Source organism: Cebus imitator, unplaced genomic scaffold (assembly GCF_001604975.1).
Source record: "Cebus imitator isolate Cc_AM_T3 unplaced genomic scaffold, Cebus_imitator-1.0 Scaffold19, whole genome shotgun sequence".
In the NCBI taxonomy this organism is placed as follows: Eukaryota; Metazoa; Chordata; class Mammalia; order Primates; family Cebidae; genus Cebus; species Cebus imitator.
The window spans coordinates 9,586,977-9,598,622 of record NW_016107334.1 but is presented as its reverse complement, the minus strand read 5'-3'; the positions used below and the strand labels follow the sequence as shown (position 1 = coordinate 9,598,622).

At 53.0% G+C, this 11,646-nt stretch overlaps 1 protein-coding gene across 1 annotated transcript in view; it reads left to right on the top strand.

Moving 5' to 3' along the window:
* ADAMTS17 (ADAM metallopeptidase with thrombospondin type 1 motif 17) overlaps positions 1–3,889 on the top strand; it is a 331,102-nt gene extending 327,213 nt beyond the window's left edge. Inside the window, exons 22-23 of the mRNA XM_017518719.2 lie at positions 1,835–2,012; positions 3,565–3,889. Coding sequence (XP_017374208.1) covers positions 1,835–2,012; positions 3,565–3,725 — 339 coding nt within the window. The 3' untranslated portion in view covers positions 3,726–3,889. The remainder of the gene's footprint in view (positions 1–1,834; positions 2,013–3,564) is intronic.
* Positions 3,890–11,646: the final 7,757 nt, after the last annotated feature.

The following is an 11,646-nucleotide window of genomic DNA, read 5'->3' as shown; positions in this document are numbered from 1 at the left end:
CTCTGTTGCCCAAGCTACAGTGCAGTGGCGTGATCTCGGCTCACTGCAACCTCTGCCTCCTAGGTGGAAGCGATTCTCCTGTCTCAGCCTCCCAAGTAGCTGGGATTACAGGCGCCCACCATCACACCTGGCTAATTTTTATACTTTTAATAGAGACAGGGTTTTGCCATTTGGGCCAGGCTGGTCTCGAACTTATGGCCTCAGATGATCCGCCTTGGCCTCCCAAAATGCTGGGATTATAGTTGTGAGCCACTGCACCTGGCCCTCTGTTCTTAAGTGGGCCTCATACATGCAAATAGTCACAGAAGTTAACCCCGATTATATGGTAAGCCCATTTTCCCAGGGAGCAGGGTTTCTTTTAAATTATGTAATCCATTTAGATGTAAAAGTCTCTAGAGTATAAGTGGACTCGTCAAATGCCTGCCTAATAAGTAACTTATTGAGGTAGTTATACGTTGATCTTTAAAGTTATGCATTATAAATATTCAAATTGAGGAATGTTGCCATTTTCTCTAATGTGTTATAAAATGGAGCCTTGTGAAATTGATGCTTTGAGGTCAACACTGAACATAAGTAGTTTTGTATGGTGCGACCTATGATTGCAGTGTTGGTCTCACTGGGTGGCTCCGCGCAGTAGGTCCCAGCGTGCAGCCAGCATCCTCCCAGATGCCCCCAACGCCAACAGGCGGGAGAAAAATACCTCCGCATGGTGGTGGGCACCTGCAATCCCAGCTATTTGGGAGGCTGAAGCAGGGGAATTGCTTGAATCTGGGAGGTAGAGGTTGCAGTGAGCCAAGATCGTGCCACTGCACTCCAGCCTGGTGACAGAGCGAGACTGTCTGAAAAAAAAAAAAAGTATAAAGGGGAGGGAGGGAGAACAGAACCACAGAGCAACACAGGTCCACTCCGTGGGAATCGAGGCCTCTGCTCAGCTCCGTTGACCTGGTTTTGGCAAACACACCGCCGCCTCGTGCTGCAAGGGCTGGAGATGCCAGCAGCCAGGGATGTGTCAAGTAACATTGTCAGCCACATGCCAGGGCGTGACTCTGGTATGCAAGAAAGGTTGTACTTTCTTTTACTTAATTCTAAGCCCCTACTCTCCAGGCTTATGGGAAATTCAACCCCAGTCATTACTGGGCTCTTCTCCATGTCCAAGACTGGGCAAAGGCCCAGAGCCTCACACAGCAGAAGGTGCTGGGGAGACCTGTGGTCATCAGGCCAGTCCTTCCTGGGGGCCACCAAGCCACACTGCTCACCATCTCAAAAAACTTCAGAGCCTGGAGCAGAGGTGGGCGGTGGAATGCAGCAACCATGAGTTAACGTTTCAGAAAGTGTCTTACCTCTTAGCCTCCCCTGGCTGCCGTCACCAAGTACCAAAGCCTGTGTGGCTTACATAGCAGACATGTATTCCTTACAGTTCTGGAGGTGGAGGGCCAAAATCAAGGTGCTAACGAATCTGGTGTCTGGTGAAGGCCCTCCTCATTTACAGACCACCGTGTCCTCTCAGGGTGGAGAGCACGTCAGCTCGGGTCCCTCCCTTCTTCTAAGCACACTGTTCCCAGCATGAGGCTCTGCCCTCATGATATTGAGCCCTCCTCACCTCCCAAAGGCCACACCTCTGCAGCTCCAGCAGCGTGCATTATGCAGGGCACACACGCATCCCATCACATCTTGAAACCATCTTCCGTCAGGCAGCCGCTCCTTCTGCCCTGAATGATTGCAAGCGCCTGGGCATGGCACATAGGGTCCTGCCCAGGGGCAGCCAGTGTGCGGCCGTCGTCCCAGCCCCCACGCCGAGCTTGTGTAGTTCATCAGACTGTCCTGTCTCCCACAGTGCTCGTCGACCTGCGGGAAGGGGCTGCAGTCCCGCGTGGTGCAGTGCATGCACAAGGTCACGGGGCGCCACGGCAGCGAGTGCCCCGCCCTTTCGAAGCCCGCCCCCTACAGACAGTGCTACCAGGAGGTCTGCAACGACAGAATCAACGCCAACACCATCACCTCCCCCCGCCTTGGTGAGTGTCTTGGCTGGCCCCAGTTCCCTGGGGCTGCTGTGTCCCCCACCCAGTGAGTCCTCCCTGATACTGAGGTTCCTTCAGTCAGAAAGCCCCCCTCTTGGGCCCCACTTGTCACATGAGGCTGACATTTGTCAGTTCTGTAGAAGAGAAGTTGAGAGATGGGATTCCATTCCTTGTTGTGAAAGTGGTGTCTGCATACTGCTTTCTCAAACACAGGACCCTAAGCGTCCCCCGCTCCCCTCTGCCCAACACAGGAGAATGTTCCGCAAACATCGTAGGTTTCCTGTGCATGAGGAATGTGAAGGGAAGTGCTGCTTTCTAGAAATGAAAGATCCAGGGGCATCTTTGATGGGGCCGTGAGGACGCACACATGGGCCACACCCTAGGCAGATGCTTGAGCAGCAGACAGGCATGGTGGAGGGGCTGGAGATTGAGTGGTTTGGCCCTGGGTGCTCGGAACCTGGCCTCTTAACAGTCCATGCCCCAGCACCTAATGATCTGGCTGAGGGCAGGGGCTCACGCCTGTAATCCTAGCACTTTGGGAGGCTGAGGCCGGTAGATCGCCTGAGGTCAGGAGTTCGAGACCAGCCTGACCAACATGGTGAAGCCCCGTCTCTACTAAAAAAATGAGAACTAGCCAGGCACGGTGGCTCACGCCTGTAATCACAGCTACTTGGGAGGCTGAGACTGGTGGATTACCTGAGATCAGGCGTTCGAGACCAGCCTGACCAACATGGTGAAGCCCCGTCTCTACTAAAAATACAAAAGTTAGGCAGCGTGATGGTACATGCCTGTAATCCCAGCTACTGAGGAGGCTGAGTCTGCAGAATCACTTGAACCCAGGAGGCAGAGGTTGCAGTGAGCCGAGATCGTGCCACTGCATTCCAGCCTGGGTGACAGAGCAAGACTCCTTCTCAAAAAAAAAAAAAAAAAAAAAAATGTCTGATGTGATGATTCCTTCTAGCAGAGTTTCTGCTTTGCTAAACTGAAATCCTGGAGAAATAAAGGGGATTTCTAGCGCCTTTGCTCCCGGGGTTGGGAACACCTTTGAGCTGGCAGAGGTGGAGCTGTGGCTTTTGCGAGCACAGGACTGCTTGGTAACTGCCAGAGCCCTCCCCGGCGCAGGGCCTTCTCTTGGTACCACCAAGACCCTGAAGGATATTTGGGCCACTTGTATGTACTTGGACCTTGTGCTTTTAGGGGTCCTTTGATGTCCACTGTTCCGTGTCGTCCTGTTTTATAAATGCTTACAGTAATGGTACCCTCGGCCACAAAACGGCAGTAAATGGCACTTGGCTCAGAAGCAAGGGGGCTTGTGCCCTCTTCCCTGAAGAGGCAGGCAAACCACCATGCCCTCTCATGTGGTTGGGTTATGGATGCAAGGGTGCATCCCTGTGACCGCAACTGGCACCCCTGTGCCCTGGCAGGAGACATGGCCTAATCAGTACACAGGGTTGATGTGTACACCAGGTGAGGGAGCCCAGTCGGACCACCAGCCCTCCCTGTGCCATCCCTGACCCCAGGTGTTCTCTCTCTACCGTTCCCTTAGCTGCTCTGACCTACAAATGCACGCGAGACCAATGGACCGTGTACTGCCGGGTCATCCGAGAAAAGAACCTCTGCCAGGACATGCGGTGGTACCAGCGCTGCTGCCAGACCTGCAGGGACTTTTACGCAAACAAGATGCGCCAGCCACTGCCGAGCTCGTGACGCGCAGCCCGGGGGTCGCTCAAAGCTCAGACTCAAGGTCTGAAGCCTGGTACCCAGAGCACGGAAAGCCCACCGTCCCCACCCCCCAGCGCACCAGCCCTGCGGCCACGCCTCCACAAGGCTGCCCCAAGAATCCAACCACCTAGAACATGAGCATGGACTTGACGTTTGCCATTAGTGCCTTGGTACTTAATATATTGTTAGCCACTGGATGGCTTTCTACAGCGAGGAAAAAATAGGTATGAGTCACAAAGTAACTTTGAGATTCCAGGTACCTCGAAGGGAAGCACCTCTGGCGGCCAGCCATGAAGAGAGAGACATTTGCTGCTCCTGTCTCGGCTTGCTTTTGACGTTGGAACTCCCAGTGCTTGGTGGATCATGGAGGAAACAGCCCAAAAATGAGACACGATAAAAGAGGCTTTATTCTGAAAGCCGGCGACACCCTGGAGGAAAGGGCAGGTGTTGGTGAGCCACTAACCAGTCCATGTTTCTCTTCATCTGCCTTCTTGACCACGTGAGAACCAGGACGTTGCCTCTGTGCCCAGCTCTGAAAACAGTCTCTAAACCCTGGGCGTTGTCTTGGAAGTCTCATCCCCGAGTGTGTAAATCTCTGCATGCCAATGAGGACACCAGTGCCACACAGTTCTCCACCCACCCATGGGGGAAGGACATCCAAGAGTGTCTGGGTTTGGGGAAGCACCTACTTTTCAGAGCACTGCTGTCCACCAAAGGGAAACAGAAGGCCCTTTCTTCAAGGTGCTGTGAAACGGGAAACGCTAGTCACGGCCATGGGGTTGCTTCCTAAGGCAAAGGTGAGCTTGGGCCACCCTTGTCGGGGCAGATGGGCACCTGCCCGCCTTCCTGGAGGTTCGGCTCTGGCCCACACTTCAAGCTTTGCACCTTAGAGATGCTGTGCCATGTCCCAAGGGCTTTCTACCAACCTTGGCCATTTATGTGAAGTTAGGACGACGTGTGGGACCTCTGAGGATGCAAGCCCAGGCTTAGGATCTGCAGAGCAAGGCTGACTGCTCTACCCTGGCGTGCAGCTCGCTTTCTCCGGGGGCCACTCAGCCTGATGTGCCGGGACCAGGAGAGGAGCGCCGTGTGGCCCGCCCTGCTGCACACCCACCAAGCCTTCCTGTGGCCCAGACTTTGTGGCACCCATCACCGTCACGGCTGTCATCGTTGACCCATCTTTTTGGTGGGGCAGGGACGATGCATGACGGAGATCCTGCCCTCCTTCAGCCCCCGCACGCCTTCTAGCTGAGCTCTGCCCTCTCCAGAAGCCCAGAGCAATAAGCAGGACAGCTTCTTTGAGAGCACAGAGGATGGTAGAACCCCACCTGCCCCCAGGAGGCCTGTTTTGCTCACTAACTTAGTGGGCATTTCATGGGTGCTTATGTTCTAGGAACTTCGCGTGAGAAACACCTCCATGATTTCAGACAGAAGGCCTCTCTGGGGTTAATTTCCATGGGATCATCTCCAAGTGCTTGATTTACTGGTGCTGTTTGTGTTTTTGCTGTTTGTTTGATGTCACAACCTTAGAGTTAGCTTAGAAAGAAAGCTCTCTGCCCTCTCCACCCCGTCGTCTGAGCTGTGCTGTTGTTGTTAGTTACTACCCCAGAGGCAGAGAAGCAGTAGGGACGTCAGAGAATCTACTCACTTCCACTTGAAGCAATGAGAAGTGCTGCCAGTGTTCCATGGGTCTGTGGAGAGAAATGAGTGTCAGGATGGAGTGACCCACCTCACCCCGGGGGCCTGTGCAAAACACTGTCCTCCCCCCTCAGGCCTGGCCACTAGCACACTCCCCCAAATCCCTCAAATTCTTGGGGAGCTGAGGTTCCATTTCCCTCATCCCCAAATGAACTGTTAATTCCACTGAAAGACAGACTTCTGCAGCCCAGGAGCAGAGCCGGGCTAGCTCACTAAGGAAGCCTTAGCCTGGTCTCCTGCCTGGTCTGGGGGGCCTCTAAATACACCCCCTGGCCACCCTGGCAAGGGCCTCACACCCTCAGAATGAAAAGGATTGATTGATGGATTGAGTTATTGTCAAACACCCCCATTAGCCCCCCAAAGTCTGCATCTTTGGAGCTCTTTTAGCTCATCTTGAAATCCACCAGCCCGTCTTCTGTTTATGGCACGAGCAGTGATCCCGTGAACCCATCGCGACATTCTTTCCCACTAGACGCTGATCACAGCAGTGAGGTTTCTGTATTGTTAATACCCTGTACCGCCCCTCAAGTACTGTACCTTTGTGCTTGCACACGTGTTACTAACTACAGTCTCACGATCCGATGGTGCTATTTTTATTGGTGCAAAACGAAACCCTCTCAGTTGACCACGGCTTGATGTGATCAGAACAGGAAAAGATCCTCTATGGCAACGCCATTGTTCTTTTCTCCGTTCAGAGTCAAATGTATGTATTTTCCATTAGTTAACTTGCATTACATACTGTACCCATGGTATTTTTGTTTTACTTTTTGGTGCTGGTTTTGAAAGAAAAAAAAAGATGAACATTGGACGCCATTATACATGAAAAATTAATCATATCATTGGAAGCAAGTTGAATATGTGTAATAAAATGTTTTTCCTTAATGGGTTTAAGCTGTCTGCGAAGTAAAAGACAAAGCCAGTCCTCACTGGCTGACTGGGAGGCAGTGTCCTTCCCCGCTGTGGCGGCCACCTGGCTTGCCGTGGAGGCCACCTGGCTTGCCGTGGAATTGGCTGCAGGGAGCCGCGGCCTGCTGGCCACATCTGGGGTTGGTGTCAGAGGTCACTGGGAAATGCAGTTCTGGGGGGTGACTGCGTCTCCCTGAGCGAGTGCTAACAAATCTTTCAGCCCTGGCCTCATCCCCATGTGGTTGCAAAACTGAGTGGGGACATGAGGGTCTGACCGTTGTGCCGTGAGCCTGCACATCTGGGCAGAGCACCCACCTCTCTGGCAGAGCAGCCCATGCTCCAGGACCTGTGCTGCAGAGAGCAGACCCTGGCCGTGCCGCTGGACAGCCATGCTGAGCTCTCCACCCGCTGCCCCCACCCCTACAACCCTGTCAGCAGCCCCCACAGCCTCCCTCCACCAGCAGGTATGACAGAGGATCATGGCCCTGCAGGTCCCGCAGCACTGGGGACAGGACAGGGGTGCCACACTACCACAGTGGGAACAAACATGGCCACTGGGATCCCATCTCGGCCTGACAAGGAGCAGGCATGTCAGACCTCACAGGGGTAGGGAGGCCTCCTCCTCCTGGGGTCAACAGAAAGCTCCACACCACAGCCTTCGTGCCCCCTATTAAGACTAAAGCAGGCCAGGTGCAGTGGCTCACATCCTTAATCCCGGAGCTTTGGGAGGTCGGCACAGGAGGATCACTCGAGGCCAAGAGTTGATCAGCCTGGGCAAAATAAGACTCCTGTCTCTGCTAAGGTTAGCCGAGTGCGGTGGCCCATCCCTGCAGTCTCAGCTACTCAGGAGGCTGAGGCTCACACCCAGGAGTTGGAGGCTTCAGTGAACTGTGACTGTGCCACTGTATTCCAGCCTGGACAACACAGCAAGACCCTCTCAACAACAACAAAAAAAAAACTAGAGTAGCCCCCATGAAATCTCACTAAAAAAATAAACTGACGGACAATACACCAGGGCCCGCAGCCCCCTGGTCACCGGAAAACACATGGTTTGTGTTAAGTCTCAAGAACTATCACCCACCTGCATCCAGGACGTACCAGAACCCTCTTGTCCTTCCTCCGTTCTGCCTCCCCGACGGGTTGGCTTTTGACTGCCCTGTTGACATGGGATTTCTTCATGAGCTGCTTCAATTCCTGGGTGGTCCCAGTGATTCCAGTTTGTTAGATGAAATTGACAAGCTCTCCATCAGCAAGTGTCCACTGGGCATCTGTTGGGGACCAAGCACTTCTTAGAACCGCAGAAAACACAAAGGAACAGAAGTCCTGCTCAGGAGCCCACAGCCCCATAGGGCAGAGAAACCTGTAGACACACACTGCTGGCAATGAGCCAGAGAACAGTGCTACGAGAAGGGAAAGTCAGGACGTCCTCTGTGGGTTTGTTGACTGAGCTCGACACAGACTAGAAGGGCCGGGGTTGGAATCTTTTTTTGTTTTTCATTTTTTTGAGATAGAGTTTCACTCTCGTTACCTAGGCTGGAGTGCAATGGCATGATCTCTGTTCACCACAACCTCCACCTCCCGAGTTCAAGCAATTCTCTTGCCTCAGCCTCCTGAGTAGCTGGGATTATACGCATGCACCACCACGCCCAGCTAATTTTGTATTTTTAGTAGAGACAGGGTTTCTCCATGTTGGTCAGGCTGGTCTCGAACTCCCGACCTCAGGGGATCCCCCGCCTCAGCCTCCAAAAGTGCTGGGATTACAGGTGTGAGCCACTGCGCTGAGCCTGCTGAGGTTGTGCATTTCTGCTTCCAGGCACAAATCTACCTGCATGTGTGTTCACTTTCTCTGCCTAACAAGGCAGCAGTGCCCAGCGCTCCTGGAAAGCCAGCCTTCCTGCCATCATTTGACGCCCCCCTACCCCAGCAGTGCTCCACTCACCGCCTCACCTCCGGTCATGACTCCCCTGCTTTTGCCCTCTGCTCTACACCAACACGCTTCTTGACAGGTCACCAATGATGTCATGGCAGCAGGCTGCATGGACACCCTAGGGTCCTGTTCCCCAGCTCTCAGCAGCCCTCCCTTTCAACACAGCCCGTTCTCCCAGCTTCTACAGCACCACACACTGCTGACTCTTCTCCCCTCTCCCCGCCATCCTGCTGGTGATGCAGTGCCCAAGCTCAGCCCTCCACCCTTTTCTATGTACTTTCCCCCTAGGTCATATTACCTGGACCCAAGACTTTGTTTTTTCCTTTTTCAAGACAGAGACTCACTCTGTTCCCCAGGCTGGAGTGCAGTGGCGTAATCTTGGCTCACTGCAACCCATGCCTCCTGAGTTCAAGCGATTCTCCTGCCTCAGCCTCCCGAGTAGCTGGGACCACAGGTACATGCCACCATGCCCAGCTAATTTTTTGTATTTTTAGTAGAGACAGGGTTTCACTGTGTTAGCCAGGATGGTCTTGATCTGACCTCATGATCCACCCGCTTCAGCCTCCCAAAGTGCTGGGATTACAGGTGTGAGCAGCTGCACCCAACCCCTACCATAATACTTCTGCTGCCCTTTGCAAGGCCATCACTGTCGCCAAGATTCTGTGAGCCATCTGTCTCCAAGGGTCCTTGGCAGGGAGTTAAATCCATGTAGAGAACTCCCACTGCAACAGGTACAATTCCCCCTCTACCTTTATGTCCACTGTTCCTTATCCAGCACCTCAGATCTGCTGTGGTACACTGTCCTGGCATCTCCATGTCCATCCGTATTAGGGCCTCCAGCTCCCTTGGGATCTACTTCCTTTCCTCCTCCACCTGGGTTACATTGTGACTTAGGAATCTGCGGACAGGAGGGGAGCAGGGGGAGATGCCAATTCTAACTCAGCATTTGTGTGATCGTGCAAGGCACAGGCCTCGGCACCATCTTTAAGCAAGGGAGCAGTGACAGACAGCTTTAACAGAGAAGAGAGGGCCACTCCTGCAGGCTGGAAAAGAGTCTAGAGGATGTGGGGTTTCACAGTTTTTGGGGCATTTACTAAAATACCCCCTTCCAATCCCAGAGTCTCACTCCTTCCTCATCAGGACTCTGACCTGCACGTAGCTAACCTCCTGGGGTTGAGAACTCAACCTCCTGTCAAGCTTCTGTAGTCATATCATTAAAGCCTGGCCTGATCCTCAGCTCTTTCTGCCTTCTTAAGACATAAGGGCGTCATTTCACACTTCACCTTAGATTAGTGATTAATCATCTATGAGTTTTTATTGTCTCTCTCCAATGCATCACTAACACTGGCAACAGCCACTTAATTTCTTTGCCTTGGAATTTCTGTTTCCCTGTATCTTTCAAATGACTGAGCTATTGCACCACCAGTGAAGGCTTAATCATTGCCCATACAGATGCCAGAGGCTTCCCTCCTGGGAGGCTGATGAGGGGGACATGGGGGGCGGGGTACTCGTACCCAGCTGGCAGGTATCGGCAGCTCAAAAGTTCTATCTTAGGGTCTGCTTCCTGGGACCAGCTGCCTCCTTTTGGGTTCTCGGGAGCCAGTCTGAGATGGAGGCTTGTGGGCAGGTTGATTGGGAGGTGCCCTCAGGAATCCCGTAATGAGTGAGAAAGGATTTGGCACATGCAGGATGGGGAGCTATAGAGTGGAACAGCTGTCTTAACAGCTGTCTCAAACAGAGGCAAGGGGGCAGGACTTCGTATATCACAGGACAAATGCCATCTTGAGAGTTCACTCTATTCTGCTGAGAGGGTGCTGGGGACAGACTCAGCTGTGAGCAGCCACCACTCCTGGCAGCTGGGGACAGCCATCAGTCCTGAAGGGGGATCTGAATGGCACACCACACCATATACCACATGCCTTAAACTTAGATCTTTACAAATTAAATTCCCATTTAACTGTGGCTTCCCCAAATCAGTAAATGGTGCCACTAACCAACTAATGTCTGATATCAAAACATCAAAGTCACCTTTCTTTCCTCGGCTTCCCTTTCTATCCTCAACCCAATTCAGCCACAAATACCATTGGTTCTACTTCCAGAGGCTGTCTCTAATCTGCCCACTTCTTATCTCCATTGCCACATGGTTACCAAGTCACAGACATTTCACCAGGAACACAGTGCTTCCTGTCTTAGTCCATTAGGGCTACTGTAACCACCACCTTAGCCTGGATAATTTAGGAACAACGGAGACAGGACGCTCCCAGTTCCGGAGGCTGGAAGATCAAGGCACCAGCAGATTCAGTGTCTGGTGAGGACTCAGACCTGCTCAAGAGTGTCTGCCTTCTCACTGAGTCCCCGACGGGTAGAAGGAGCGAACATACTCTCTGGGCTCTCTTAGTAGGGCCTCTAATCCCATTCATGAGGAATCCATCCTCGTGGCCTCGTCACCTCGCAGAGGCCCCACCTCCCAACACCGCTGCACTGAGGATGAAGTTTCAAACTCTGAATTTTGGGACGACACAAACATTCAGACTATCACACTTCCCAACCGTCTCCCTCAGACACATTCTCTGCACCCTAGCCAGGCTAGTATTGGAAAAACATAAATGTAATAAAAACATAAGTGACATTCCCTGCTTCACACCCTCCGATGGATTCTCACCCCTGTGGTCCTCTCGGACCCCTGAGCCCCCCTCTCCTACCCAGTCCTTCCCACACAGGACACCCAGCCGGTCTTCTTTCTGCCTGCGAGCCCTCCGCCCTCTCCCCGCCTTCGGCTTTCCGCAGGTGCTGCTCTCCACGTCGGTAACGCTCCCACCCACATCCCACGGGTCCTTCCTCCGCTGAAGTCTCTGCGTCCTTCACATCTCAGTGCGCACGTGAGCCCTCGCATAGCTGTTGCAAGCATCCAGCTAACATTTCCTCCCCGTCACGCCTGCTGTCTTTAAGCCCTCTCAGTACTTGTGATGACCCAGAATTATTAACGTTTTCGCTTGTGTACTCTCACTTTCCCAGCTAGAAGACAAGCTCCCATCACCACCACCACGGAACTCACCTGGCACTGTTGTGTCGCTGGAGCCTGGTACCCAGCATGTCCACCCCCTAAGTGAATACACTTACCCTTCATTAGTTCCCATTTCTGTTGTTTACGTTATTTTCAGATAAGCTAAAGATTGTACCAGGACGTGCTTACACTGGGTATTAAAAACATACTCTGGGTCTGGATCCAAGATGGCCGTTTAGGAACAGCTCAGGATTGCAGCTCCCAGTGAAAGCGCAGAGGGTGAGTGGACGCCGTGTTTTTATTGCCCACAGACTAGGAAATTCCCGGGCAGAGGTGCTCCACGGTCACCAGCGCGGCTGCTTTGTCGGCGC